At 50.4% G+C, this 25,487-nt stretch overlaps 13 protein-coding genes across 13 annotated transcripts; 4 read left to right on the top strand and 9 right to left on the bottom strand.

Annotated features, from left to right (window-relative positions):
* Window positions 1-102: 102 nt before the first annotated feature.
* MIND_00320800 (GPN-loop GTPase) lies at window positions 103-1,497 on the top strand (the record flags this gene model as incomplete). Its single annotated transcript, XM_037360065.1, has 7 exons — window positions 103-136; window positions 186-387; window positions 441-545; window positions 590-983; window positions 1,036-1,118; window positions 1,165-1,364; window positions 1,418-1,497. Exons 1-7 carry the CDS (start codon window positions 109-111, stop codon window positions 1,495-1,497), a joined length of 1,092 nt encoding a protein of 363 aa, XP_037222950.1. The 5' UTR covers window positions 103-108.
* Window positions 1,498-1,691: 194 nt separating this feature from the next.
* On the top strand, window positions 1,692-3,028 carry MIND_00320700 (Pkinase-domain-containing protein; the record flags this gene model as incomplete). Its single annotated transcript, XM_037360064.1, has 8 exons — window positions 1,692-1,775; window positions 1,822-2,027; window positions 2,077-2,203; window positions 2,249-2,493; window positions 2,552-2,644; window positions 2,693-2,834; window positions 2,884-2,920; window positions 2,973-3,028. The coding sequence occupies exons 1-8, from the start codon at window positions 1,755-1,757 to the stop codon at window positions 3,026-3,028; spliced, it is 927 nt and encodes a 308-aa protein (XP_037222949.1). The 5' UTR covers window positions 1,692-1,754.
* A 169-nt stretch (window positions 3,029-3,197) lies between these two features.
* On the bottom strand, window positions 3,198-5,190 carry MIND_00320600 (Reticuline oxidase; the record flags this gene model as incomplete). Its single annotated transcript, XM_037360063.1, has 9 exons — window positions 3,198-3,324; window positions 3,381-3,601; window positions 3,658-3,768; window positions 3,822-4,104; window positions 4,159-4,189; window positions 4,238-4,410; window positions 4,467-4,534; window positions 4,587-4,892; window positions 4,951-5,190. The coding sequence occupies 9 exons, from the start codon at window positions 5,188-5,190 to the stop codon at window positions 3,198-3,200; spliced, it is 1,560 nt and encodes a 519-aa protein (XP_037222948.1).
* A 393-nt stretch (window positions 5,191-5,583) lies between these two features.
* On the bottom strand, window positions 5,584-6,933 carry MIND_00320500 (uncharacterized protein; the record flags this gene model as incomplete). Its single annotated transcript, XM_037360062.1, has 1 exon — window positions 5,584-6,933. The coding sequence occupies one exon, from the start codon at window positions 6,931-6,933 to the stop codon at window positions 5,584-5,586; it is 1,350 nt and encodes a 449-aa protein (XP_037222947.1).
* A 486-nt stretch (window positions 6,934-7,419) lies between these two features.
* MIND_00320400 (uncharacterized protein) lies at window positions 7,420-10,224 on the bottom strand (the record flags this gene model as incomplete). Its single annotated transcript, XM_037360061.1, has 4 exons — window positions 7,420-9,556; window positions 9,604-9,713; window positions 9,763-9,883; window positions 9,929-10,224. The coding sequence occupies 4 exons, from the start codon at window positions 10,222-10,224 to the stop codon at window positions 7,420-7,422; spliced, it is 2,664 nt and encodes an 887-aa protein (XP_037222946.1).
* Window positions 10,225-10,327: 103 nt separating this feature from the next.
* Window positions 10,328-12,198, bottom strand: MIND_00320300 (Bac-surface-Ag domain-containing protein; the record flags this gene model as incomplete). Its single annotated transcript, XM_037360060.1, has 7 exons — window positions 11,977-12,198; window positions 11,593-11,928; window positions 11,319-11,543; window positions 11,168-11,256; window positions 10,918-11,116; window positions 10,558-10,870; window positions 10,328-10,512 (listed from the first exon to the last, which is right to left on the bottom strand). The coding sequence occupies exons 1-7, from the start codon at window positions 12,154-12,156 to the stop codon at window positions 10,328-10,330; spliced, it is 1,527 nt and encodes a 508-aa protein (XP_037222945.1). The 5' UTR covers window positions 12,157-12,198.
* Window positions 12,199-12,206: 8 nt separating this feature from the next.
* Window positions 12,207-13,076, top strand: MIND_00320200 (N-acetyltransferase domain-containing protein; the record flags this gene model as incomplete). The annotated part of the gene is made up of 5 exons (XM_037360059.1): window positions 12,207-12,496; window positions 12,550-12,628; window positions 12,676-12,822; window positions 12,875-12,925; window positions 12,978-13,076. Exons 1-5 carry the CDS (start codon window positions 12,231-12,233, stop codon window positions 13,074-13,076), a joined length of 642 nt encoding a protein of 213 aa, XP_037222944.1. The 5' UTR covers window positions 12,207-12,230.
* A 26-nt stretch (window positions 13,077-13,102) lies between these two features.
* On the bottom strand, window positions 13,103-16,246 carry MIND_00320100 (uncharacterized protein; the record flags this gene model as incomplete). The annotated part of the gene is made up of 11 exons (XM_037360058.1): window positions 13,103-13,538; window positions 13,586-13,711; window positions 13,756-13,979; window positions 14,031-14,227; window positions 14,274-14,567; window positions 14,615-14,756; window positions 14,805-15,017; window positions 15,075-15,365; window positions 15,412-15,835; window positions 15,887-15,989; window positions 16,039-16,246. 11 exons carry the CDS (start codon window positions 16,244-16,246, stop codon window positions 13,103-13,105), a joined length of 2,658 nt encoding a protein of 885 aa, XP_037222943.1.
* Window positions 16,247-16,412: 166 nt separating this feature from the next.
* MIND_00320000 (Protein YTP1) lies at window positions 16,413-18,258 on the bottom strand (the record flags this gene model as incomplete). The annotated part of the gene is made up of 10 exons (XM_037360057.1): window positions 16,413-16,623; window positions 16,675-16,764; window positions 16,811-16,827; window positions 16,883-17,153; window positions 17,204-17,226; window positions 17,279-17,325; window positions 17,371-17,387; window positions 17,439-17,496; window positions 17,543-18,012; window positions 18,065-18,258. 10 exons carry the CDS (start codon window positions 18,256-18,258, stop codon window positions 16,413-16,415), a joined length of 1,398 nt encoding a protein of 465 aa, XP_037222942.1.
* Window positions 18,259-18,347: 89 nt separating this feature from the next.
* MIND_00319900 (uncharacterized protein) lies at window positions 18,348-19,435 on the top strand (the record flags this gene model as incomplete). The annotated part of the gene is made up of 8 exons (XM_037360056.1): window positions 18,348-18,437; window positions 18,488-18,657; window positions 18,716-18,775; window positions 18,822-18,885; window positions 18,934-18,974; window positions 19,021-19,143; window positions 19,190-19,238; window positions 19,286-19,435. Exons 1-8 carry the CDS (start codon window positions 18,366-18,368, stop codon window positions 19,433-19,435), a joined length of 729 nt encoding a protein of 242 aa, XP_037222941.1. The 5' UTR covers window positions 18,348-18,365.
* Window positions 19,436-19,508: 73 nt separating this feature from the next.
* Window positions 19,509-21,621, bottom strand: MIND_00319800 (uncharacterized protein; the record flags this gene model as incomplete). The annotated part of the gene is made up of 6 exons (XM_037360055.1): window positions 19,509-19,726; window positions 19,778-20,693; window positions 20,741-20,818; window positions 20,871-21,078; window positions 21,131-21,181; window positions 21,233-21,621. The coding sequence occupies 6 exons, from the start codon at window positions 21,619-21,621 to the stop codon at window positions 19,509-19,511; spliced, it is 1,860 nt and encodes a 619-aa protein (XP_037222940.1).
* A 246-nt stretch (window positions 21,622-21,867) lies between these two features.
* Window positions 21,868-23,674, bottom strand: MIND_00319700 (Glucooligosaccharide oxidase; the record flags this gene model as incomplete). The annotated part of the gene is made up of 7 exons (XM_037360054.1): window positions 21,868-21,971; window positions 22,027-22,064; window positions 22,119-22,339; window positions 22,387-22,902; window positions 22,958-23,299; window positions 23,347-23,468; window positions 23,524-23,674. The coding sequence occupies 7 exons, from the start codon at window positions 23,672-23,674 to the stop codon at window positions 21,868-21,870; spliced, it is 1,494 nt and encodes a 497-aa protein (XP_037222939.1).
* A 360-nt stretch (window positions 23,675-24,034) lies between these two features.
* Window positions 24,035-25,207, bottom strand: MIND_00319600 (uncharacterized protein; the record flags this gene model as incomplete). The annotated part of the gene is made up of 7 exons (XM_037360053.1): window positions 25,133-25,207; window positions 24,730-25,037; window positions 24,642-24,683; window positions 24,581-24,586; window positions 24,492-24,513; window positions 24,163-24,442; window positions 24,035-24,111 (listed from the first exon to the last, which is right to left on the bottom strand). Exons 1-7 carry the CDS (start codon window positions 25,145-25,147, stop codon window positions 24,035-24,037), a joined length of 750 nt encoding a protein of 249 aa, XP_037222938.1. The 5' UTR covers window positions 25,148-25,207.
* Between the last annotated feature and the right edge of the window lie 280 nt (window positions 25,208-25,487).

The raw sequence follows: 25,487 nt of genomic DNA, 5'->3' as shown, positions 1-25,487 counted from the left end.
AGATGGCTGCAGAACGTCAGCACCTTGGGGCCGCGGGTTGTATTTGGCAGCTATATTCAGACAACCTTCTCGTGGGACTTTCTTTCAAACTTCGCTTTGACCATCATCATGTCCTCAAATCCGGGCCCGTCTCAAGGTCGGGTCGTTATCTTTACTCCTCAAACCCACATACTCATTTGATGAAGGGAAACCTAAACCGATTACCATTATCACCATTGGAATGGCCGGCGCGGGCAAGTCAACGTTTGTTCAACGGATAAACTCGTACCTGCACACCGAAAACAAACCACCATACATCCTTAACCTCGATCCAGCCGTAACCCGTGTCCCATTCGAAGCCAATATCGACATCCGTGATACGGTTAACTACCAGGAGGTGATGAAGCAGTCAGTCCGCTTGTAAAACAGTCGCCTCGGCTGCGTTACATTCCCTTCCAAAGGTACAACCTCGGTCCGAATGGTGGTATCTTGACCGCCTTGAACTTGTTTACAACAAAGTTTGACCAGGTTTTGGGATTAGTGGAAAAAAGAGCGGAAAGTGTCGAGTACGTATGGCTTTTCAAGGCGCTTCATCTCATCGATTCTATAGCTATGTCATCCTCGACACTCCTGGTCAGATTGAAATATTCACTTGGTCTGCCAGCGGTGCCATCATAACCGATGCTGTCGCTTCTTCTCTCCCAACCGTTGTTGCTTATATCATCGACACGCCGCGAACCACTGCTCCAGCGACCTTCATGTCAAACATGCTTTACGCATGTAGCATCATGTACAAAACGAAGCTTCCCTTCATTCTCGTCTTCAACAAAACCGATGTCCAGCCACACGAGTTTGCGCTCGAGTGGATGCAAGATTTCGAAGAGTTTCAGGCCGCATTAGCGAGCCATAGTGGGACACGCGATTCCGAAGGCGAACCAACATATATGAATAGTCTGATGAACAGCATGAGTTTGGTTCTGGACGAATTTTACAAACATCTCAAAGTGCGCTATCAGTGTGTTGTTGCTTGTGTCCGGCACCTTACTTTTTTTGAAGACTGTTGGGGTCTCCAGTATGACGGGTGCCGGTATCAAAGAGTTTTTCCAAGCGGTGGATGCGTCAAGGACAGAATATGAGACGTGAGCTGAGTTGATTGTCCCGGCCTGCAAAACTTATTCCAAACAGAGAGTATTTACCCGAGCTGGAGCGGGCTCGAGCTGCTCGGGAGCAATCTTTGCGAGACATTAAAGAGGACTCGATGAACAGAATGATGAAGGACCTCGAGGTTGATCGACAACGAAATCCTCAGGCATTTGCTCGCGATCACTGGGATGAAGATGACAACGAGGACCCAGACGGTGATGACATCGACATTATTGACCGCAGTGAGTGGAATAAGGTAGTTTGGACAACTTCTTGCTCATTTTTTCCCTCGCAGGTGAAGAACCTTACCCTGGCGAATATATTGACTTGACGCGTCCCAGAGAAGAGAATATAAACTGGCCAAGACCAGTTTAGTGTAGCGCACAGACCAAGAATTGTAACACGCTTTGTGCGACCTGTACCCTAGACTAGATCTTGAAAAAAGCGCTCGCTGTCTAAGGTTTTGGTCCACAATAGAGTCTTGATGTGACAATCAAATCGCATCACACCGACAACCACCACCCGCGTCGTTGCCTCCCGACTTTTCGCCCCCGCGCTAGCTTCTCGCTATGGACAGGTGAGTGCTACGTCTAGGCTCAGAATGAGACTGACACAGTGGCATACTTCCAGGTATGTCAGAATCGAAAAAATCGGTTGGTCGTTGCTACTTCCCACTCATCATTTCTAACACTATCCCAGGCGAAGGTGCTCTCCAAACACGCTCGCATTATCTCGCTCACTCCACCAGGAACCTATGGCGTCGTCTACAAGGCCCGCGACACTGAAACCAACACTATCGTCGCGTTGAAGAAGATTCGGTTGGAGGCAGAGGACGAGGGAGTGCCGAGTACTGCTATCAGAGAGATTAGTCTCCTCAAGGAGCTCGTGAACGACAACATCGTACGGTGAGCGAATATATTCGATCGGCTGGAGGGTGTGTTGACAGGTGGGCAGGCTGTTCAACATCGTGCATGCTGACCAGAAATTGTTCTTGGTCTTCGAGTATCTCGAAATGGACCTTAAGCGCTTTATGGAGCACGCCTCCCAGTCAGGCACGCCACTGAAGGCTTCCCTCGTAAAGGTCGGTTCTTCACAACACGGTCACGTGAATTTCACAAACGCGTAGAAATTCACGTATCAACTGAACCTCGGCCTTGTCTACTGCCACTCGCGTCGTATTCTCCATCGTGATTTGAAGCCACAGAATCTTCTCATCGACAGACAGAACAACCTAAAGCTTGCAGATTTTGGTCTCGCGCGTGCATTTGGCCTGCCAATGCGGACATACACGCATGAAGTCGTCACTCTTTGGTATCGTGCTCCAGAAGTTCTACTTGGCTCTCGACACTACGCAACCGGCATCGACCTTTGGTGCGTCCCTTGTGTAACACGCGTGGGTCATGGCGCATCTTGATTCACCTGTCACCAGGTCCGTTGGTTGCATTTATGCAGAAATGGCCATGAATGGTCAGCCACTCTTCCCAGGCGACTCTGAGATCGACCAAATATTCAAAATATTCAAGTATACTCCTGCCTTGGCAATTATCAGCTGGTGTTAAATGTTTGTCAGAATTCTCGGAACACCGAATGAAGAAAGCTGGCCAGGGGTCCAACAACTATCCGATTTTAAGAGCACATTCCCTCAGTGGTCTCCCCAAGTCCTCGAAACAGTCGTTAGTCAGCTAGATACTAGTGGGATCGACCTTTTAGCAGTCAGTGTTTTTTTTTTCTTTTTCTGTGAGGCTTAATGACTCTCTCCAGGCGATGCTGACCTACAACCCTGCCAAACGCATCTCAGGCATGCCATTCTCCGCTCTTGTCCTGCCGAAACTCATTGACCCGCTTTGCAGCCAAACGCGCGTTGATTCATCCCTACTTTGCCGATTATGTGGCCAGTTGCGCCTGAACAGCCTGTCCTTTTTTTCATCCTCTATTTTTCTCTTTGCATCATGTAATCTTTTATCATACCATAAAGCACGTTCTCTGGTTTCTGCTTACGAGCGGCTGAAAAGTCATGAACTCAGGAGATATGTTAAAGTTGAAGTTGATGCTTTTGATTTTATATGGGTGGGTATCTATGCAGCGACGGGTACACTTTGTGGGTTATGGAAGCGGTCCAGAGGATCCAGAACCTTCTTCACTTGGGTGAGCTTGGGTAAGTTCGTCGTCCAGTATTCAGCCTGAGCGTTGTCAAGTAGCGGACTGGAGGCAAGTCAGTCAAGAGAGAATTCAACTTAAAGAAAGTCGATAAAACGCACTCTACGTAGCCGGCATATGCGCCGAGACCCTTGCCAGGAATCGAACCAGAAAGGGTATTGATCATGCCCTCAACGAACTTCATGCTTGTGTCCGAAAGCTTGATCAGATCGAGGGCGTAGGCTTGGAAGTAGAACAGAGCATCACGATGACCATAGGCAGTGGCATCGGGAGCAACATCGTTCACTGCACCACCCTCGAGGTCGAAGATGGCAAACCAGAGCTGGAGGAGGAACTGATCAGCAAACGTGATGTAGGCGACACCAGGAGGGGATTCACCAGAGTGCCAGCGGCGGTGTTGTCCAGGTAGTCGAAGAAGTCTTTGATTCCCGTTCGTGGAATGAGGTTGTTTTGGTTGAAGGTCAGGCTCTTTGCGTAGAAGGAGCTAGGCTGTTGGCGAGTTGTTTAGCATTTCGCCAAACTGAAACAGAGGCTTAACCCACAATTCCACCAAGAAGCTGTAACGCCTCATTCTCTGCCCAGTTGAGGACGGTACCGAGCCAATCGTCGGCAGTCGTGACAGCAACATTCGTGGCGTTGGTTGCGAGTCTCTTTTCAAAGCCAAGTGCGTCGTACTCTGCCTTGGTGCCGAAGTATGTTCCACTAATGATCATGCTGAAGGGAAGGATGATAAGTTGACTGGCCAGCTTGCGGTCGAGTTTGGGGTCCGAGGCGATGTCTTGCCAGGCAGCGAACGTCGGCCACATGTTTTTGTGGCTACCAAGTCTGGAAATTTCTATCAGCGGCCGGATAATGTTTCGTCAAATGGACAGAGCTTACTGCACTGTGTAGGAATATTGAACGACAGAGCCTGCCCCGAGATCAGTCTGACGTCAACAAGAGGATCAAAAATTCACACCTGGCTCTGGATGTGTTTGTACCACAAATTCAGTCACAACGCCGAACGAAGCGGCGGCGCCTTTCACGGCCCATAGAATATCCGGCTTGTAAGTCGAGTTGCTTCGCGTTACTGTTCCGTCCGCCAATACAATCTCAACCTCCACAATGTGGTCTAACGCCGCTCCCCATTGTCTAAGGTGTCCAAGTGAGCAATGGAGGCCACGGCGATCATGATGAGAAGAACACACCGCGAGAGAGGACCCAGGCCGCCAATCGTCGCATGTCCTCCAATACCAACGTCAGGACAAGTTCCATGCTACAATCAGTCAACGAATGAACAACAGATCGGAGCAACAACTCCAACTCACAGCAATTGCCCGTCCACCAGCATCGTGCAGCTTCTTGGTTACGTCGCCCAACCGAGTCCCAGAGCCAATCTTGGCTTTCCATGTATTTTTATCCATGCTGAACTGCTGGAAGTTGACCATGTCAACGACAACAGCGTTGTCCTCTCCACCCAGACCGTAGTTGCCATAGCTGTGGCCACCCGAGCGAGCTTGTACCTTGACATCGCTGGCAGCAGCACAGTTGAGAATGCCCACAATATCCTTAGTCGTTGAAGGACGCGTCACCGCGGCTGGAATGACGGGAATTCGCGTGTTATACGTTTTTACCTGGCCAGAAGATGGTCAGTTGAGTCGAGTGGCGCGTCAAGCGTTGAGCAAAACTTACCGCGATGGGCTCATACAGGAATGTTTGAGGATATGACACTGCAGCGGTTGGTAGCACATTATTGAGGCAGAGTTGGAGAGGAGACCCTGGCTGGGATGCAGGCGGCAGGGTAGAGGTACTGTTGCCCATGGTTGGCAAAAGAAGGGACTCGGAGGCGGAGGTAAGAAGAGGAGAAGAGGGAACACTCGAAATGCCGTCAAACAAAAAACCAGTTATGAACATTTTGCAGAGTCGCGCCATATTTTTATTTTTCGTTGGAGCACATGAGCGAAATCACCAAGAGAGAGCAACGAGCGTGTTTCTGCCGCGAGAGAAAAGGTCGGAAATCGCTGAATCAGAGAGAAGAACACCACATCACGTCACGGGATCAAAGTTTGACCATCACCATGTCGCCCTGTCGTCGCCTGTCGAGGGCGAGAACATAAGTGCCTACACGGCTAAAGTTCCGAATCAAAAGCGCAAATCCATTATAGAGTTTAGAAACAGGTACACTAAGTACAAGCTACATCGATACAAAGTCGTAGGAGATACATTTGGAGGGCGTCAAGAAATCGAGGGCATGAGGCATAAAAACCTGAGTGAGAAGAGGTAAGTGTTTCGCTGATACTTAGAGGAGGGTCGTTGGAGTTGGGTTTAATCGCGGCGCCGGAAAAGCGAGCGCATGTTGAGGGTTGAAGGCTTGGCCTTAGCAGCCATGGTAGAGGTAACAGGTGACAATGGCAACGGTGTAGATGCGGGGAGCGGAGCAGGCGTAAATGAGGAGGCTAGAAAAGAGCCACGGCCATCGGCGGTCTTCGGAGCTCGGGCATAAGGACGACCAACAAGTTTCAATGGAGTAGGCCTGCGACGAGGCCCGGCCTTTTTCGTTTTGGTGTTGGCGGGGGAAGTAACCGCACCGAAAGCCGCGTCAACGATATAACCGGGTTTGGTTAAATGTTTAGCAGTGCGACGAGCAGGAAGAGCAAGAACTGACTTGCCCGGACGGCGAAGTGTCAACGGGACGTAGTCAGCTAACTCTTCAGGCTGGACGATGTAGCGTGGCTCAAGGTCGGAGTCTTGAGTAGAAACACTCCCGCGACGCTCCTCGCCAGCAATCGAGGAAACATTGTTTTCCTTCTCCTGCTCGTCAAACCGGATCCATTCACCGTTTCCTTCAAGCCGCTCTTCGCCTCCAAGTAAATGGGCATACTCCCACTCTTCATCTTCGTCCCACCACATCCCGCCGTTTCCATCACGGAAAACATCGCCAACCCCAGCATTGGGACCAGTAAGTTTGGCCTGGTGGGCCATGACACGCTTCGCATGCGACTCGAGACTGCCGCCGTCAGTGAATTGCATCATGGCAAGCTCGTTTGCAAGGGGAGCAGGTCGAACATATTTGTACTGGGCCTTTTTGCGTTTCGCAATCGAGACGGCGAAGAATTGGGCCCGAGTGCTGGATTTGGGGGTCGATGGCATGTCAGAGGAGACGGATTTTGAGCGGCTACGAGTCAACGCAGACAGCGACCGAAAATGACGGAGACCCTTGCGGGCTTTTGGTGGCGGTGGGGAAATTGGGACTGGGGGAACAGGAATGTGGTCGTAATTATCGGCTTTTTGGAGGAAAGGCGATGGCGTAGAAGGCGTAATGGGGCAGTGGATGAAAACAGACGAGTATCCAAGTTTTGTGAGGTCAACTTGCTTGACTGAGGGAGTTGTTGGTGTAGTAGGGTTGACAATCACAAACGAGCTGCCAATCGAAGGCCGTCTAAAGACAATCGATGGCCGTCTAGAGCAGCTAGAACCACGACGATGAGGAGAACGTGGAGCAGGTGAGCCTGGCTGAACAAGAGCAGCCCAAGCAATGATGGCGGAGTTGGATCGTCGGCGGGTGGTGGGTTGGGTGCCAGGTAGTGGGAGAACTACTTGAACAGGCGCAACGGGGGCAGGGTTTGCCAGGAAGGCGAAGGTCTTATTAATGGGGGAGGCTACAGTTCGGGACATCTGTCATATAAAACACCTCAGTGAGCGCCCGGCTTTTAAGGGGTAAGATGGGAATCCGCACCGTTAAAGGAATAAAGAGTGGAGTGGTGAGTGAAGGAGGTAATGAGTATTCGTTCAAGGACGTGAGACGAGGCTAGCTCTGTTGGAGCTCCACCTTACCCGAGTACCAGTTTATAAGCTTCGAGGCGGGACAATAAGCAGTAGAACGCCATTGCTCGCGCTTCTTGAGGACAAAGTGTAGGTGTTGTCTCGTCAACACATTGTTCTCTGAATGGCAAGTGTCGGCAATCAAATCACCGCACAATTGTTGGCCCTTGTGCTGAGAATGAAGACCGACTGCGACACAGAGCCCGAGTGAGAGACAGAGACATTGTTTTGTCGTTCTATAAGGTGTGCAACGTCCAGGACAATCATGGGGTGAGAGATGATGGCGGATCAATTATTATGTCAGCAGCTAAGCTCAGAAAAATACAATTGCACTCTTGTCTACAGCGAGGCAATGGCACGGCGAACCTCTTCCGCCCGTTGTTCAAACAACAATAACATACGCTCACCATCCTTCTTGAATCGTTCTCGTTCAAGCCCCATCTGGTAACGAACCCAGTCTTCCACTGTCATGTCCAGTTCTGCCTCTGTAAGCGAGTCGAGATTAACAAATGGGTCTGTGGCCAATGGTGGAATAAACAGCGCTGCTTCTTCTATCTCTGGCATCGGTCTCATTGGTGTAGCCTCTTGTTGTTGCGGGTGTTGACGCGGTGGTGTGACTGGGGGTGATTGCGGGGAAGACTCTGCATTCATTGATTCTTCTACCTCTGCCATCTCAACATCGTCATCATTCGTGGTTTGCGGTTGGTCAACGACAGGTTTTCGAGGTGGAGGCGGCACTTCATCGTCATCGTCAGAAATATCGACAACGGAATTTCCTTCATCCAATTCCATTTTGTGGGAAACAGGTTTGTTAGTCCGTGAAGGAGGTCGCTTCTTGTTTTCCACAGCCTCATCGACCCCTTTAGCTCGAGAAACTGGCCGAGACCCTAAAGCACTCGGTTTTGACGCGGACAATTTCGTTCTGGATGGTGGGCGGGCCGCCTCGTCGGACGTTGGTAAGTCATCCATCGCAGGACTATTCGCTTTGGCTCTGGAAGGGGCGCGCGCAGCAACCTTCGGTTTATTCTCTGCTTCCGTCGCGGTTTTGGCTCGAGATGGTGGTCGACTTGGTGCCTTGCCTTTGGTGTCGTTCTCAGTGCCCGTTGTTGGTGGATTGACCTTGGCTCGAGAAGATGGCCTTGCTGCAGCAGTGACTTTCGTCTCAGTTCGGGAGGCTGGGCGAGATACTGTCTTAGCGGTTGCAATCTCCGGCTCACCATAACTCGAATGAGAAACGGTTCTAGCTCGTGACAGAGCTACCGACTCCACAGGCGGCAGGTATTCTTCCATCTCAACTTCCGTTGCTTCAACATCTTCCTCCTTGACTGGTGAAGGTGGTGCTGGTGTTTTGGCTCGAGATGGTGGTCGCGAGCCACTACCCTTCGGTTTTGATTTTGATTTAGGTGGCTCCGAAAATACCTCTTCGACTTGGGTAGTCGTTACTTTGGCAGCCTTTCGAGCAGTCTTCTTGCCTTCCTCCGTCTTCGAAACTGTTCTTGATCGCTTTTGAACCGGCGGAGGCTCCACTTCCGGCTCAACGGTGGTATTTCGTGACCTTGACGGTACTCTCCGAGTGGGTGCGGTCTGATCATCCGATTGTTTATTCCGTTCTTTGCGAGATATGACTGCCGATCCGCTTTCTGCGACTTTGGCCTTCGACCGCGACACAGATTTGGCCGTTGGTGGCGGAGGGGGAACAGCAGCTTCAAACCACCCATCAGATGATTCATCTTCATCTTCAGTAGCACGGGCTCGGGAGTTACTCCTTGTTCCGCCTTTGGAGCGAGTCCGTGAATGTGAGGTCGAAGCCACTGGCTTCACTTGACTAGCCTCATCATCGGACACTGCTTTCGATTTCTGTTTTGATCGCGATGTTTGTCGAACAACTGGCTCATCCTGCTCGACGGTTGATTTCTTTCTAGATGATTTACGCGCAATGATGGGTGCAGGTTCATCATCATCAAAGAGATTAGCTGGGTCATCAACAACGGTTGGAGCGCGTTTGGTAGTTGATTTCGTGGTTGTTCTCCGTTGGCGAGCAGGTGTAGGGGAAGGAGCTCTTACATCTTCTTCTTCTCCTTCAGTCTCTTCAACTTCTGGTGCTTTGCGGCGAGAGACAGACTTAGATCGGCTGCGCTTCTTTGGTGGAGGCGGGGATGACTCTTCTTGTTCTGTAAGCGCATTTCGGTCTTTGGAGGTATTACGTGAGACACTTCGCGTTGTGGTTCGTGGTGTCTTCGTTGTCGAGCTTGACGCTGCCTTGCGCGGCGTCTTGGCAGTTGATGCTGGGTGTGGAGCAGCGGATTCATCTTCAGAGCCATCATAAGTCTTGGTGGGGAATATCACTTCGGTATGCGAGGATGCTTTGGGAGCGCGTTTAGTTGACTTGGGTTTGGCTGCCGATGGGGCGGAATCAAAGGCCAGGGCAAGGAAGGCACAAGGGTTGGATGCTTTGTCGCGGTCCAAGTGGTGTTGCCTAACCCAATGGTTGAGCATCAGTAGTAAGACCCATTTGATACACACATAGGGTCGTCGTCTTCATCCCAGTTTCCCAACGCAACATTGCAATAGAAACACGTCCCAGTGTCGTCTCCAGGCTCGGTGGGAGTTGACACAAACCCTGCGTGGGCCATCTATAGACTGCTGAGCCAAACAAAGCCCGTCGCAAGGCGATGGACATACCTTTTTCGATGTTGCCATGTGCTTCTTGTTCTTATCGTGCTTCCACCCTGAGAATGTCTGCAGGCGGGTCTTCTCCATAGCTTTCGATGTTGGGAGACGGGATTTATCGGGAAAGACGAAGCTTGGACGCGTTGGCGAATGAATGCGAGTAGCGATCCTAACTCACCGATTCTGCGAGTCCATATCATGGCTCAGCCCACATCTAAGACTCGCCCACGCGCAAACCTGGCCACACTTCCGCCAGTGAATGTCAAATGGGTCATCGTCATCCGCCCATTCCGTGACTTGTTTGCCGCACATAAAGCAAGTAACGTTGTCTGGGTCCTCGTTGCTCGGGTCGAAGAAGAAACCTGCTTCAGAAAGTGTCTCCGGGGTGGCCTTCCAAGTCTTCGGATGCGGCCATCGTAGCTTGTTGCGGCGTTGCTTGGCGAAGGAATCCAGTCGGTTTTGTAGGACATCCATGGTAATCAACAGCTCCCAAGTCACACGTGACGGACGCGTTTTGATCATCAGATTGATGAACGCGTCAAGGGAGGGTGGCATGAAATAATTGTATTCGATTGTGCTACAAGAACTCTACCCCAATTCCAACTTGCAACCCCCGACGTGTTCCGTCACTCTTATTTGCAACGAGGGGGAGACCAAAATTGAGCTCTATCCTTGCTGGGGCAAAATTATAGATCAGACCCAACCCTACTGACACGGAAGGCCGTGTCAACATGCCACGAGCAGTTTCAGCAATCGGACGAGCTGGGTAAAGGTTAGCATTGAGGCCAAACTACGGAGGGAAATCACATTTATTTAAGTCATCTAGCCTTCCTGCGTTGATCCACGCATGAGTCTTCAATGCCCAATCCGGCTTTGTTGGGAAGTCTGAAATAACACTGACGCCTGCAGACCAGTACAGTTCACCGCCAATGGAATCAGCCGCGGAAGAAATCGATGTTGAAGCGGGGTGAAGCGGAAGGCGATTGGCTCGTGGTCCCAAGGAATTGAAACGGAAAGCGCGCACGGAACAAGGACCTCCCAATTGGAAGCGGTCAGGAAATAGACTTGGTTTTCCATTTAGACCCCATAGGACACCAGAACGGGCGGAGAAGGACAATGACTGGAGATTATGAGGATGCAGATGTGACTTGCTTCGTTGCGACGTACAGTACCAGGGAAAATAGGTCTCGATAGGTGGCTGTGAGTCTCCGACTTGAGAAATGCTGTGTCGCCACCAAGGCCAGCGAGCTCGCTAACTGTTCGCAAATAAAAGCCTCGAGTGGGTACTAGATTCTCGTCACGGGTATCCACGACAAAGGCATGCGAAAGAGCGGATTTGACGCTCTGACCCGCAGCTTCCCTCATGCTACAGAAAAAATATCAACACAGCGATTAATCGGAGACAGTATGAACATGCCTCATGGAAGCGTTCGGCTTGAGATTACCGAGATGGCGGACCACAGCTTCGTATGCAAATTCGTGCTTTCCAGTGGCGGGAAATCCGCTCTAAACCAAGAAAAAAATCAGTAAACCCATCGGTTTGTGCGAGGCATGCTAACCTAGCTCACCCTGACAAGAGCCTTGGCGCCACGGACGGCCTCGGTGCAACTAGCAAAACCCGAATAGTCGCGTTCAAACACGTAGCTTTGTAGTTGTCCCCAAGTATTCAACGAAGAGGTGAGCGGGAAAATCAAGCTTGCATCAGCTGCCATTCTTGTCGTCGTTCCTCTCGTCAAATTTGCCTCCAACATCTCTGCGCCACCAAAGGCATTGACCACGCGACCAACGATGCTCTGTGCAACACTAAACGATGTTGGAAGCAGGCAGAAACAGTAGGCATACCACGCTCCCCTCATCTTCACTCGCCTCAGTTTTCGCACTGAGAAAATACCGCGGTTTGTGACGGGTGGTTAGAACAAGGTCGACGTCGAACGGCGCAGCCATAGGTGATTTGGCTCGTTCCAGTTTGGCATCCACGGAACTGTACATTCCTGTCGCCAAAAGAGCACTAGCAATCCTCCCGGCAGCTTTGGTGACCGTCTCAAGATCATTTGGTTCGCTCGGAGGCGGCAGGAGAGGGCTAATGACGGAGCCCAAGAAAGAGGGTCGAGTGTAGTATTGTCCGCCTTCTACACGAACCGAAGATATTTGGGAAGGAGTGGATGCATTGTTGTTGATCTAGGCAGTTGTGAGTGACCCTCAAATGAATCAGAACCGGCAGCTGACAATATCCTGCAACTGGATTACAGTCGACTCGTATTCGCCACGCAGTTTTTTCTCGATGCGGGCTTCCTGCCATTGACGAATTTTTTCTAGATCTTTTTCGTCCGGCTCAAGGTCTCTAGGTGAAACGGAATGTTGGAGTGGTGGGTGGAGTCGCGGGCCCTCCGGTTCAGAGTCCGCCATCCAGGCAAGGAACAGTGGGATGTGATGCGTGACGTGACGAATGCTACCTTCAGGTTGAAGAGACTCACAACTTCATGGTTTTCGTTCGCCGTTTGGAGACACCCTCCGATGAAGAAATCGGGCAATGCGCTCTTTTAATGCGAAATGCTTTTCGGTCGGTCACGTATGATACTTTTGGAGACTCTCTCGTCGGCGGCGACAAATCCTTGGACATTCTTCTCCACCAAGCTGCCTTGGGCGCTGCAGTTGCGGAAGGAGAGCTTTGGGTTGCTGGTCCTGCCGAACAAGAAATTGGCGCAGTTGCTATCTGGTTCCCACCCCAAACCGACTATCTTATCACGTAATGATTCAAGCCTTGTCATGCTGGTATCTTCATAGGTAACGCGTCTCCAGCGAGAAACAGCGTGCGGCAGGCTGGTACGAGCTAGAGGCGAAATTTTCGCCAGAGCTCAAATCATGGTATTCAGAATATGTGAGTATCACCCAGCGGCAATCTAATGGACCTTCAATGTTGACCAGTTCGTCCCGCGGATGGCGGCTTGGAGCACTGAGTGTCTAGGAAAAGACACCCAGCTTAACTCCTGGCGCCTGTTTATTCTGGCTACAAGCCCAAACCACCAGAAGAAAGGTCTTGCTGGCGCTCTTATCGAGGCTGTCGAAGCCAAGGCATTGCAACAGTAAATCTGCTCGCGTTCCTATGCTGATCGACAAATTCCAGGCAAAGGCAGAAGGCACTCCGATGTGTTTGGAGACCTCGAATGCACCAAATGTCTATTCCTTTTCGAGCATCGAACCTTCTACTGATAAGCTACTTATAATAGGTTGCATTCTACATCAACCGTGGCTTCAGGGTTCGAGGCACAATCAACCTAACAGGAGCAGGCGGAGACCACGTCCTCACTTGTTTTTCTAAACCATAGTCATGCCAAATCTACAAGAATACAAATTAATGGTGTCTGTCAGCAGCAAGCGCAACCTTTGTCTCTTCTTCGTCATCCTCCTCCAACGTCTCTGCAAATGCCTGCTGAATCACTGGCAAGTACATTGCTAGCCTTGATACGGTTCCCAGTGTCAGGTGTAGATGATCAAACGCCAGTGCCACCACTGGCTCGCGTTTACCTGGCCAGCCATTGATGTTGCTTGGGTCAATACCACCACGTGACTTGGGTGGGAGTCTTGGATATCGGGCAGAAAAGTGAGTCAGCAGGATGTTTTCGGCGCCCATTCTTCGCCCGATATCGATCGCTTGTCCAACAGTACTATGCGCTTTGCAAAGCGCCATTTCTTCTTCTCCGTCACCCATCGTAGATTCGTGAATGAGTAGAGTCGCGCCTTTGCCACCACGGATCAGAGACGGGGTGGGTAGAGTATCACCAGAAAAACTGGGCGAAGTGTTGAGCAAGATTGTTAATCTGGAGCTTATACTTACACAATACTCCAGCCATCTTGACTGCGAATGCAAACGCCGTAACACTTGACTTGATGGAAGACGTCGATCGTGGTGAAACTATGCAGACCAAGAGCAACACAAAGTCGCATGCAAGCAGCGGTGGAACTGGATCTAATCAGTTATCGGCCTCAAGTAACAATGCATATTACCGCTCATAGTCGGTCCAGGGTTCTGCGCCTTCAATTGCCCACATTCCGTGCGTGACATACTCGCCCGACTGCTTATAGTGTAGCGCATCGCTAATGACCGTAACCACGCCATTGGGAGAGCCATCGCCAACGGCTAGATCCTCGATTTGGGATAGCTCGCGTAGATATAAGTGCAGCTTGTGGATTGAGACAAGATAAAGAGGTTGCATCGGTTGCGGATTGAGCTATAAAGGGTAAGCAAGCGAGTGACAGCCGAAAGCACCGAAAATTAATACTTGTCGTCGTTTGAGTAAAATTTTCGCAACGCCCATGTGATGGTCGCCGTGAATGTGGCTGACAAAGATACAACGCAAGTCGCGAAGAACATCATCAAGCTCAGGGCCAAAATGTCGAGCAAGTTGACCAAAAGTGCCCTCGCCTGCGTCCAGGAGGATCGAACCTCGTGAAGGAATGCGAATCAGAGTTGATGAAACTGGAACGAATGAACTCGGAAGTAGGGTTTATAGTAAACAACTAACCGTTGCGGGATGAGGTTGGCACGGCACTCGCCGTTCCTAACGGAATGACTTGGACATCGGCACCGCGAACAGGGAGTGCTGGAGGCGCTATCTCCATCACCTTTGTTTGCATTTGGGCAAATTTTTGAAGCATCGAGGGCGAGAGCATCAGCAGATCGGGATTGGCTGCAGCTGGATGGAAATAATCCTTCCGTTCCGCAGGCAACCTTCCATATTCGGGAGCCCCCGCTGGACGAACGCTCATTTGTAAGCTGGGCTCCATAAGCAGAGTTTGTGTCGGAAGATCGTGGATGGCTGCGGTAGCGATGAGAGGAGGTAAAACGGGGCACAAAATAGCACACCAGACAAACTGCGGAGCGGAGTAAGCGAGAAGTGTGGCACAGGAAACATTTGTGGGTCGAGCTGATGGAGGCGAAGCTGATTGAAGGATGCGGTTGTGAAAGTGATAGGATCGCGGCCGTATTCGCGAGAAGAAATAATATGCTGCTCTCTTCGTCAAAATGTAGACAAAACCAGATGATCACAACTCACGTGGGCTGTGGGCGGGAAACCGTTCATAAACTCAACGTAGCGAGGGTCTTCGAGGACTCCGGCGCCACATAGGTGAAAGACAGGGCGGACTGCGTACTTGGCCGTGTCTGCTGGATGCATAGAACGAAATTGAGCATAGAAAGGCGAGGTTTGAAACGTGTTGACGAGCGATGTAACGTATTCTGGAGACGGTACATCCAGAACGATAGCAACCTTTTTTTGGAAAAATGACAATCAATTGATGCACAATGCCTTCAAGAAAAGACTGACCGGTGGAGGTTCAGACGGGCCAATGCAGTCTTCCGGTTGCACAGTTTTCTCAACGATCTCATCTCCCTCGCGTACTTTGACCACGATCGAACGCCCATCTGTCAGCCACGAGCGACGGTTCACAGGCACACCTAAAGCCAGTGACTTTTCAACATCAAACTTGCCTCGAACAACAGGTCCGATAACAACGTAGGCCAAAGCTGGTGGTGAATGAGTTGGCCAACAAGGCTCAAATGTGGGAAGCTGCTTATGGAAGCCAGCTGGGATCCTCGGGCGTGTATGGGTTTCAATCTGAAGTGTAAGTCAGAAGTTGGTCGTCGTACAAACAAACTAATACCTGGTCCGGTTCTTCAAAAACAAAAATAGGTTCAAATTTTGGTCCACGACGACGTTTTTTGAGTGGGCATCCCTTGATTGGTGTCGATGAGGGAGGCGACGGCCCCACACTTGAGGCTGGAAACATCGTCTTGATCATCAGCTTCCGCCACTCGTCAGCCATTGCGCCTTGAAGTTTCGAGGGCGAGAATTGCTCCTCCCGCATCAGTTCTTCCAGGTCAGCCTTTGGGTCGGCTTCACGTTTGCGCTTTCGAGAGAGAGGCGATTGTTCAGAATCGACAGGCATTGGATTGATCAGTTCATGCGACGAGTGGACTATTGGAAAACTGTAAGCAGTGATGTTCTTGTCCTGGTAGGTGAATGGTGGAGTATTTGATAGATCATTCGACAAGGGGACGTCTTGGACATTTACTTTCATCGAATTGCTAAAAGGAAAAACAGTCAATGGACTGAAGGCCAGTGACAAAACCACATACCGATAGATGTAAAACCTCATCGAAGCAACGGCATGAGTCATACCTTGAGGGCCAATGACATCGAGATTCTGAAGGCCTTGGTCGGCGGACGACATGAGCATGCCTGGAAAACGCTGAGCAACTTGGCATTATAACGAGTCAGGATTAGCTACCAGCCAGACCACCCATGCGTTCTGCAGAGGACTGAGTGAAGAAGAATACTCTAGTCTTCCGCCTATGTGCCTTTTTCTGCGTGAAAGCCCGGTTTGCGTTTTCGGAAACGTTGAAGATATATTTGTACGATGGATTTTCGAACGCGAGGACCACAGAAGGCTCTGTGTCTGCTGTTGCAGTGGTAACGACCGATGTAGTCCAGCTCATTAGGGAGGAGAGTGCGGAATGAGCGAGCTACTAGAGCCCACTGGCATTTTAAGGCAGTCATGGTTTGACAGAAACATTGCTGTCAAGGAAGCGCGTGACGTCACGCGATAAAGAAGGCAGTACAAAAGGACAACAACACAGCAGAATTACATCGAGCATATCTACTTTAATCATCCTCCTCTTCTCCGATCACATGTAATGGTTCAGTGGGAGTTTGTGGCGCATTTGGCACACGCGAATACCACTTGGTGCGAGGAGTCGTCACCGTCGTCAACTCAATGCGGTTGCCTCGGTTGTCCTCTTTGTTTGCATTCCGGCCTGTAGTCGGATAGAGCCCAATAACGAAAACAATCAGCGTATAAAGCAGGAAAGCGATACTGCGAGGCCGTTTCAGCGAATCAAAGCTTGCTGACAAGCAAAACCCAAACCTGAACATGATTAAAATGTAGGTGACATGGTCCATCTCGTTTTTGTGAACATATTTGAGTTCTTCGTCAGTCCCAGACATGAATAGGACCCTAGCAATCGTCCTTGAATGGTCCAAGAGGACTGGAAGGAACATACCCAGATGCGACCAGTAACTGCACAACACGACGAGTGAGATGGGATCACATGCTTATGTAGGGCATCACGCACAAATGGAGGAAGATGACGGAAAGCTTTGGACGCAGCGGCTTTGTTGTCATCAGCCGCAGGAAGGAAGCGAGGACCAGAGTCTGCAAGGGTATGATCGCTGACATTGTCATCATCGACCAACTCTGCTCTCGAGGTGCCAGGAAACCAGACGACTTCGATAATACGGGTAACGCCAGCCAGCATGAGAGTGTACCCAAAGATGGCGTGCACTTTGGTTGAAATCATGAGATGTTGCTCGTGCTCGGACATGGCCCAGCCTGTAAGGATTAATCTGCTTGGGAATGAGCAAAGAAAGCATCAGTCTGATCAAGTTGACCCGACATTAAAGCAGGTACCACATTTCGCTAGGGCTTCAAATAAGGACAAGAAAGTGACGAAGTATAGCCAGGGACGGACCTTGTTATTGCGTGCGAGAATTATGCCCAACAGACCACCAGCCCACCCTGAAGAAATGTTAGACACGTGACTAAAACCAGGGACCAACCGACAAAGAACACCCAAGATTCTGTATCAAGTATGAGCAGAGATTCAAGCAAACTGAAGTAAGATGACAGACGTATGTTGCATATCTTTGACAGACCAATGGGAGCCCCGATGCTCAGTGAATGTGTTGACTGTTCAAATCAGCAGCAGACTCGTGTTGGAAAATAAGGCACGTACCGATACCCCACAAGAAAATGACCCACGAGTCCCACCATTCTGGACTCCGCCCACTTCGACGCACCCAGCCTTCGCCAACGAGAAGTATTATGGCCATGATAACCGCATAGGCGATAAAACCAGAGCCCATAATATAGTGAGCAAGGCATTGGGCCAGTTCCTCGCCCCGACAATAGCCGCGATAAGTCATCGCGCCAAACAGCATCTGTGTCCAACCCAGAATGGGGTAAGCCTTGCCGACAACTCCATGAGCAATGACTGCGTAGGGGCGTATTGAGGCTTCGTGAATATGCAGCTTGAGGTAGATTCCAAGAGCCAATTGTGTCGCAATAGGCACGAGAAGAATATTGGCAAAGATTCCGTGGGCCGAGGGAAGAAACATGCGACCGCCATGTGAGTGACCCAGGATATAGCCTCCCGCAGTCAATACGAAGCCAACACTCTGCAACGGGACGTGCCAACGACTCCGGCTATGACGAACTGATATGAGGCAGGTCAGAAGAAATGGAACAAAGTACACACGTTATTCCCAGAACCATGCCCACAGGGAAGAGAATGCCCCAAACAAGAATTTGCAGTAGAATGTGTAGCCAAAGAATCGCATCGGTGGGTTTATCCGACTCTTCGTCAGGTAACTCGTCGTGGTGTTCATGAGCGTAGACTACTTGGATGGCTAGGAGAGAGAAAAGAAGGTAGGCACGGGCAGTCATACCCATCGGAGGCAGACGCCGGAGAGAGAGTGAAAGTCGATTTGTAAACGCGATTTGTGGGACATTTTCGGGGTTAAGATTGATGATCGCTACACGCGTTCACGTGTTCAGATATGTCTTCTCCGCCTCCTCCATCCGCTTTATTGCTTGGCGCAACAGGCCAAGTTGGGTCTTGTATCCTCAAGGTGACTAGGCTCCTACTTATCGTAGTCGAGCAAGTACCGTAACTTGTCAGGAATTACTCGCAAGTCCCTATTTCTCTAAGGTCGGAGAGTTTGGTCGCAAAACGACGGACCCGGACAAACTCGCAGTTGGCAAAGAAAAGCTTGAGCAGCGTACCATTGACTTCGAAAATCTCGATACTTCTGGTCTGAAGGACGGCAAATGGGATGTGGTCTTCATCGCGTGTGTGCTTCAGGAGGGGTAACCCGATGATGAAGGGTGGCTCAGTGGCTATATATAGACTCGGGACAACCGCAAAAGCAGCTGGAAGCGCCGCGGCATTTGAGAAGATTGACAGAGAGTCAGGACTTTATTTTCCTGCTTGGTCATCGACCCAACACTTCTAGATATGTTATCAACGCGGCACGGGCAGCTCAAGGCGACTACCCACAACGCTTGATCTACGTTTCGGTGACCCTACCAGCCCCGTTCATCAATTTTGTCTTAATATCTAGCTAGAGTGCCGGGGCCAACTCCAAATCATCTTTCCTTTATCCAAGGTCAACTTGAACTGCAAGGGTTTTTTGACAACTGAACTGAACTCAGGAGCAAAGGCCTGACAGAAAACGGCCTAGCGAAACTAGGATACGACGAAGTCATCGTCTTCCGTCCTGCTTTACTCGCCGGTGTCAATCGTCCTGATTCACGTCCCGCCGAGCGAATTGCCAGGTACCCCACACACTTCGTAGGCTTTTAATATGACCTTTCTCCCCAGTGTCTTCACGAGTGTCCTCTCTCATATTTCGTCCAGCGTAGAAATCAATGTGCACCCCAGGATGAACCTAAAGTCAACCACTGACACAGCTTTCAGATAAACACCTTGGCCAAAAGCATACTCAAAGCAGGTTATCTCAACAAACTGCCACCTGTCGCCCGAGCCACACAATCAGGAAGCGATGGGGCGAAATTCACACTGGTCGACAACGCTGGAGCTCTGGCATTGGCAACCAACTCTGAGTAGCGTTTTTCTGTGGCATACACGTGATGTAAAATACAATGAAGGGGCTACAAATGCAGAATAATAAAAGACATTATTATAAGCCTGTCACGTTACGAGCAGACTTGGACCGCGCTTGGATGGCCGCAGGCCCAAAAGGTAAGGAGTATCGTTTCGTCAGTGATTTTAGTCGTTGGAGAGACCCCTTTACATGCCCACGGTCACGCATCGGCGATTCGCCGCGTTCACTGATGTCAATGGTTGTGGGCGTCTCTCGTAGAAGCCACATAGATGGGATCGAGTGGTTTACAGATTCTGTCAATGGCCATCAGCAAAGCTACGCAAGCTTGATACAACAACGCTCACCTTCGTTTGCAAATGGGTGCTGTCGGTCGAGTGAGAACTGTGACGGTAGTGTTGCAACCAAGTCTCTTTCTGCTGCACTTCTACTGGGCATTACGTGGATATCATCCTGGGTTTGGATTAGAGGTGGAGGTGTGCGTGCAACTACTTGTATGTCTTCAATGGCGCTCTGTTCCATTGGCGACTCGGTTTCGTCGGTATCTTCGTCAGTCACGTCTCGGGAGCCAAAGTCAAGGAAAGACTCGACTCGTGACGAGCGACGGTCTGGAGTTGAAGGGCTTGTGGAGGAAGGAAGAGACGGCACGGGAGGGTGAGAGCCTTTCTTGTGGGCGCTTCTGATGCTTGGCATTCGGAGGCTACTTGAAGATGTGCGTTGGCTACGCCTTCGCGCAGCAGAAACAGAGCTAACGCGGCTTGTGTCAATCGTCCGTTGACTCCGAGTTATACGAGTGCTTCTGATGCTTTTTGTGCTTTTTGTACTCTTTATGCTTTTTGTGCTACGAAGACTGGTTGTGTCCGATGGGCGTGAGTCGGTTAACGGGATAGCTATGGTAAGGGGAGTTTCGGGCAATGCCTCGAGTTCCGATAAAGAGGGTGACGGTAACCTCGTCTGGGTCGGAGATGGGGAAGAGAGTATCCTTATGGGTGAACTTGGTTGTGATAAAGCGATGACTTCGCCGAGAGAGCGCTGTAAACTTGGACCGGAAGAACCTGAAGGGGATTTTCGGTGGTTAAGGGAAACAACTTCAGCAACCTCGATTACTGCCTCGTCGTCGTCAGACACAACCTCCAATTCGTCCATCTCTTTCGCTAGTTTTTCCGCTTGTTGCCAAGCATCGCCAAGTTCCGCCTCAAGTGCGCGTATTTTTTCTTTTGATTTCAACAAATCAGCGGTTCGTCGTCCATAACTGCTATTAAGCTAAGATGTCGTTAGAGACATCATTCACAAGAGGAGGGGAGAGAAACCTTTCGAAGAGCAATTGCCAGTGCACTAGCCGAATGCGTATCTTGGAGGCGGTGGATTTGCGCAATTTGGTCGGCTATCTACATATGAAGAGTTTGATCTAAGCTCTAACTTGAAGGAGCACATACGCACCTGGAGCAGCTCCCCCAACAGTTGGTCGCATTCGTTCGTCGTCTGGGCAAGCTGACTAGTTAGTTTGCTGATACCCTCCTTGTCGTGGTAGCTCGAGAAAGACTGCAGGGCTTGCAGAAGCATTGTGCGACGCTGGACAGTAAACCGGTATTTGGACTGGGTCACTGACTTGAGATTGTCCAGACGCGTCAGTTCATCGGGCAAGGCACTGTCGAGAGTGTTGATTGGAAGGACACGGATGAAGGATTCGCGGGATGAACTTCGAATTGCGCGCGAAACGATCTCTTGCAGTTCCTTGGAGTCCAGAGTCCCTAGATGACTACATGAATCATTCGACAGAAGACGAATCACTGTGGACACACATAGCGCGGCATCCAAAGGCAATCCCTTCCACTGGACTGGCGTTGACTCGAATTTGATTTGGGGAGGGGGGGGTCAGCGCTGCAACTCGAGGTACAGCCTTGACATTGAGTAGTGTCGTGTCCTGTATGCTGGGTGAAGAAGGTGGTGGTGGTGTTGAACGGGTTATTTCCTCTTGACTTTCGTTTGCTTCGTGAATTCTCTCTACAACAGTGGGCAGAGTTAATTTCGTTTCCGAGTCTGGCGGGGTATAAACGGGAGCAGCTTCGCGTAAAAATTGGGTTGACTCTCGATGAGAACGAGAGCTTGAAACAATTCGTGTCCGAGGACCTAACGGCGCCGCTTGTGGTCGACCTCGCAAGGAGGGAGAAAGCGGGCCTGGTACATCCATAGACAGAATCTGACAAGGTCAGAAGGAAGAGAGGACAAGTCTCACGACATCGTCAACAACTCAACAACAACTTTTTCCACCCGAGCCGGGCTTGTGTACAGCCTGATAGGCTGCTGATATCTACACAGCGCCCAACGTCATTTTGGTTGCATCCTCGAGGCTACTACGCTAAAAAAGTCCGGATTATCGCGGCAAGGTACAGTAGATTAACATAGGTCCGTCGGTCCGAAGCCCAACAGTCATCGATCACACAGAGACGCCAATCGGGAAACGGAACGTGTTGGCTGGGTCAATGCTTCGTTTGATAGACTGGAGACGTGAATAGTGCGATCCATAGTAGAGCGAGTTGGCTGTCTTCCCATCAGCAAGAGGGTAGAGAAGGCAACCAAATTGAGGAAGACGCACCATTCGCAAGTTGATCGTCAGCATAATTCAAGTAAGCTCTGAAAGAAACAGTCAACATGAGACGATCTGCCGCCACAAATGGATGTTCTCACCCGTAACTCCATCCCGAAGGGCTATTGGAGACGATAGAGTTGGCCATGTTCTTGATGAACGACACGCCGTCTGATGGGTAGGGTGGGCTGGCATTGCTGGACGACGCGTAGAGCTGGATCGCGAATAGCGTGTCACGCTTGGAGAACGCTGTCGAATCAAGTGCGATTGCGTTGATTTGAGAGTTTGACCCTCCCCACAGTTCTACCTCCACAAACCAGTCCTGTAAAAAATGAGAACGATGGAGTGAGTTGAATAGAAGAATTGTACTGTGGAAGCCGAAAAACCCTGGACAGCCATGTAGGTAACGAAGGCTTTAATTGCAGCCGCCGACATCGGTGAGCCTTGAGGCGTCATAACGCTGGCCGTGTAGAATGTGTCAGAGCCATCAGCCCTGGTGGTCGTATTGAGTGGGTCCGGGCTAGCAAAGGTCGTGACACTGGCAATGTAGCTTCCGGGAGTGATTGTTGACCACGAAGACTTGGGCAGCTTGGAGAGATAAGGGGAAAGAATGGCAGACAGATCGCCAGAACCATAGTATGCGCCGGTCAAGCCCATGTAAACATGAGAACTGGAGGAGCCAGGTGCAAACACAAGCTCAGCACCAAGCTCGGCGGGAATGTTTGTCGTTGCGTAGGTCTGGAGCGCCGAGATCGCATTCGATGCAGTGGTAATGTCAAGACTGTCCCATCCGTACTGGAAAACAGTGACTGATGATGGAGCAGGGAAGGTTGAGACCTCGATGGAGGTTACAATCCCAAATGAGGGGGAAGCACCACGGATTGCCTGTCGTATTATTTTCAGTTGATGAGCTATTCCACAACGCAGAAAAAAAACACACCCAAAACAAATCGGAATTGACCGTCGAAGACGCTGAAGCGATCGTCCCATTCGCCAGAACTACAGTTGCGGACCGGATGGTGTCAAGCGTCAGACCTTTAGCTCGGCTGAAGAAACCGAAGCCGCCATATCCACTGTGGCCTCCGATGCCAACGTAACTGCAAGTGCCATGTGGGAGGGCACGGCCAGCGGCATTCAGAGCGAGAGCGACATCACCCAGTCGATTTCCAGTTTGGATTAGAGCAGTATTATTGGAAGAGCGAACCGAGATCGACTTCATCTTGCTGAGATCGACTACCAGTGCTCCACTAGTTCCACCCAACCCATTGGCGATGTAAGAATGCTAGGCGAGGAGTGAGAAGGGATAAGTATGGAAGAACTAGATCGTACGCCTCCGCTACGAGCCACGACTGGTATATTTTGAGCATGACCAGCTGCAACGGCGGCCGAAACTTGTTGGTCGTTTGTTGGAAAGGCGACTGCTACGGGGGAGACCGTATATCGCCTATTGACTAGAATACGCGTCTTGAGAGCAAATTCAAGGAAACTGAATTGAGCGAGACTGACAAGCTTTGGTGACGGACGAATAGGTCGAGTCTGTGGGGTAAACGGCTTGCACACCACTCGCAGAGAGCGCGTCACGCAGCACGGTCACATTCTGCCCCAACACCCCGGCCAAAACCGATGCAACGAAGAAGAGGGCTAAAGAACGGGGCATGGTGGGGTGGAGAATGAAGAAACGGCAGCCACATTTTATAGTGACCCTTGGCGAAAGGTAGTGCCGCTACTTTACTTGATTTGAATCAGCGACGACGGTCGTTTCATGCCGTGTGAAGCCTCGTTGAGCAAATCCCGGCCTGCTGTCGCCGAGGCCTGTTCATAGACGCGATGTGGCTGTTAGATTAGCCCCGAGTAAGGTGGACGCTGCCTTCCAAGCCTTGCGAATGGACAAAAGGTTTCCGACGGCAAAGGAGAGCAGTGGAGATGTATGTCCCGTGTTTGTCAACGTCATCACTTACTTGGGTATAAGGCCAATAAATAGCAAACACGAGTACTTGTACTTAGTACTTAAATTTGTTCACTGGAAAACCCATGCCCATTTCACGTTGTCCCAGTTGCTCCCACTGGCACCAGTGGCGGTCCATGCGATCCGGACTGTAGCCAGCCTGAGTAGAATAATCCTGGGAATCACTATGAACTACACACCCACATTCGCGAGAGGTTCAGCGCCGATCCCAACGACAAGACCAGTCTCCAAGTCGAATGCCAGCTTTGACATGTCAGAAACCATGACTTCCACCACAGGGACATCGACAACCGATCGATAATCGAAGAGCTTACTTCGCCCCTTAGAGTGAGTCTTCAACGCGAGCGCGGCCTTTTCTCTGATGGCACTCATAACAGAAGCAGCGTCATGTTGGACCACGCAATGCATATGCGTGCGTGCAGACCGTATAAGACAGCCCCCTCCAGCTCCCTCCAGTAACTCCAGTAACTGTCAGTGCACGATATCGTACTTCAAATCCAACACTTACTCTCCCGATTTTCTCTTCTGTACTACAATCCTCCTTGTTTTGTGGTCACAGCGCGCGTTGACATCCTTTATCGCAAAAAGTGGCCTTACAACCCACTGTGACACATTGTTTGAGTGCTTTGCCGGTGCCGGTAGTCATCAGGAAACTCACCAGACTCCTTTTTTGGAAATTTCAAGTGTGGTCGTAATAACACTGTACACACCAGTCAGGTAGATTTATTTGTTAACTTTGCTCATACCTTGTCACTGACTCGCACATTCTCAGCACCCGTTTGAGGTTGTAGTCCAGCAAACTCAAGAATCTGTCCCACAAAACATCCCAAGTGTCCAACACTTTTGGTTTCACGCGGGAAGCGGGAAGACGCGACAAATCCTTGATAGATGGTAAATTGACAGCGAATGCGATAGATTTGACGACGATAGGATTCCAGAGGTGACGGGCAATGTGGCCGCAAAGCACCAGTTCGACCAACACTTTCGTTAACACCCTCCACGTTGAGCCAAAGTGACACGGCTCCGAGTGAGTCTGAGTCTGACGAAGACCAAACTGTCAATGCAACATTGAACGAGGATGGAACTGGAAGGACTGTATTTGAGTCAGATTGGACAGAAAACTGACTAATCGCTCCGTACTAGTAGTACCTGCAATACCAACATTTGTTGTACTGAGAAATACGCGCTCAACACGAAGAAGGTGAAGTTGAGGTAAAGGAGAAGCGTGGAAAGGTGTCGTGACTTTAGCCTGAGTTACATAAGCAAGTCAGCTGTGAAAGGACGAAGTCCAAAAAGCATTCATTTTCGAGTCACAAAAATTTGCTGTAGGGTTAGGGTTAAGACTACGAATTTCATTACAAAAATAGAATTTCTCAAGGGTCAAGATCGAGGTCCTGAAACGCGGACGACAGATATTGATAGACGATTACATAAGTACTCGTAATGTAAACATGGCCGCACTTTCTGACGAAAGGGAAAGTGAGTGGTGAGGTCAAGGTCAAGG

This window comes from Mycena indigotica, assembly GCF_014461135.1.
Source record: "Mycena indigotica strain 171206Taipei chromosome Unknown Mind.scaff0003, whole genome shotgun sequence".
NCBI classification, from domain to species: domain Eukaryota; kingdom Fungi; phylum Basidiomycota; class Agaricomycetes; order Agaricales; family Mycenaceae; genus Mycena; species Mycena indigotica.
The sequence above is the reverse complement of the archived record's forward strand: the minus strand, read 5'-3'. Positions and strand labels throughout refer to the sequence as shown.